Genomic DNA, 393 nt, shown 5'->3' on the forward strand with positions numbered 1-393 from the left:
CCCCAAACCCAACTTTTGGCACAACACAGCACCACCACCACCACCACCTCCTCTCAATGACGTCCCAACGCCGACAGACAACAGCGATGCCCCCAGCCCCTTTTAGGGACACATCCCCCCCCTCCTCACCGTCTCGTAGTCTCGGAGGGCGGCCTTGAACTTGCCCAGGGCCATATTGCTGGCAGCCCTCCTGTAGTAACCCTTGACGTATTTCTTGTCCAGCTCGATGGCCCTGGTGGCGTCGGCCAAGGCGTAGCCGTAGCACTCGGTGCGCAGGTAGGCCAGGCTGCGGTTGCCATAATAGATGGCGTTGCTGGGGTTCAGCTCGATGGCTCTGCTGTAGAACTTCACTGCGTTCTCATAATCCTTCCCTGGGCCGATGGTGGGGGGTCA

At 60.1% G+C, this 393-nt stretch overlaps 1 protein-coding gene across 1 annotated transcript; it reads right to left on the reverse strand.

Moving 5' to 3' along the window:
- Window positions 1–8: 8 nt before the first annotated feature.
- On the reverse strand, window positions 9–390 carry LOC116217824 (serine/threonine-protein phosphatase 5-like; the record flags this gene model as incomplete). The annotated part of the gene is made up of 1 exon (XM_031557809.1): window positions 9–390. A coding segment is annotated over one exon (288 nt), but the record flags the coding sequence as incomplete, so codon positions are not given.
- Window positions 391–393: the final 3 nt, after the last annotated feature.

The sequence above is a fragment of the Meleagris gallopavo genome, unplaced genomic scaffold (assembly GCF_000146605.3).
Source record: "Meleagris gallopavo isolate NT-WF06-2002-E0010 breed Aviagen turkey brand Nicholas breeding stock unplaced genomic scaffold, Turkey_5.1 ChrUn_random_7180001958033, whole genome shotgun sequence".
In the NCBI taxonomy this organism is placed as follows: domain Eukaryota; kingdom Metazoa; phylum Chordata; class Aves; order Galliformes; family Phasianidae; genus Meleagris; species Meleagris gallopavo.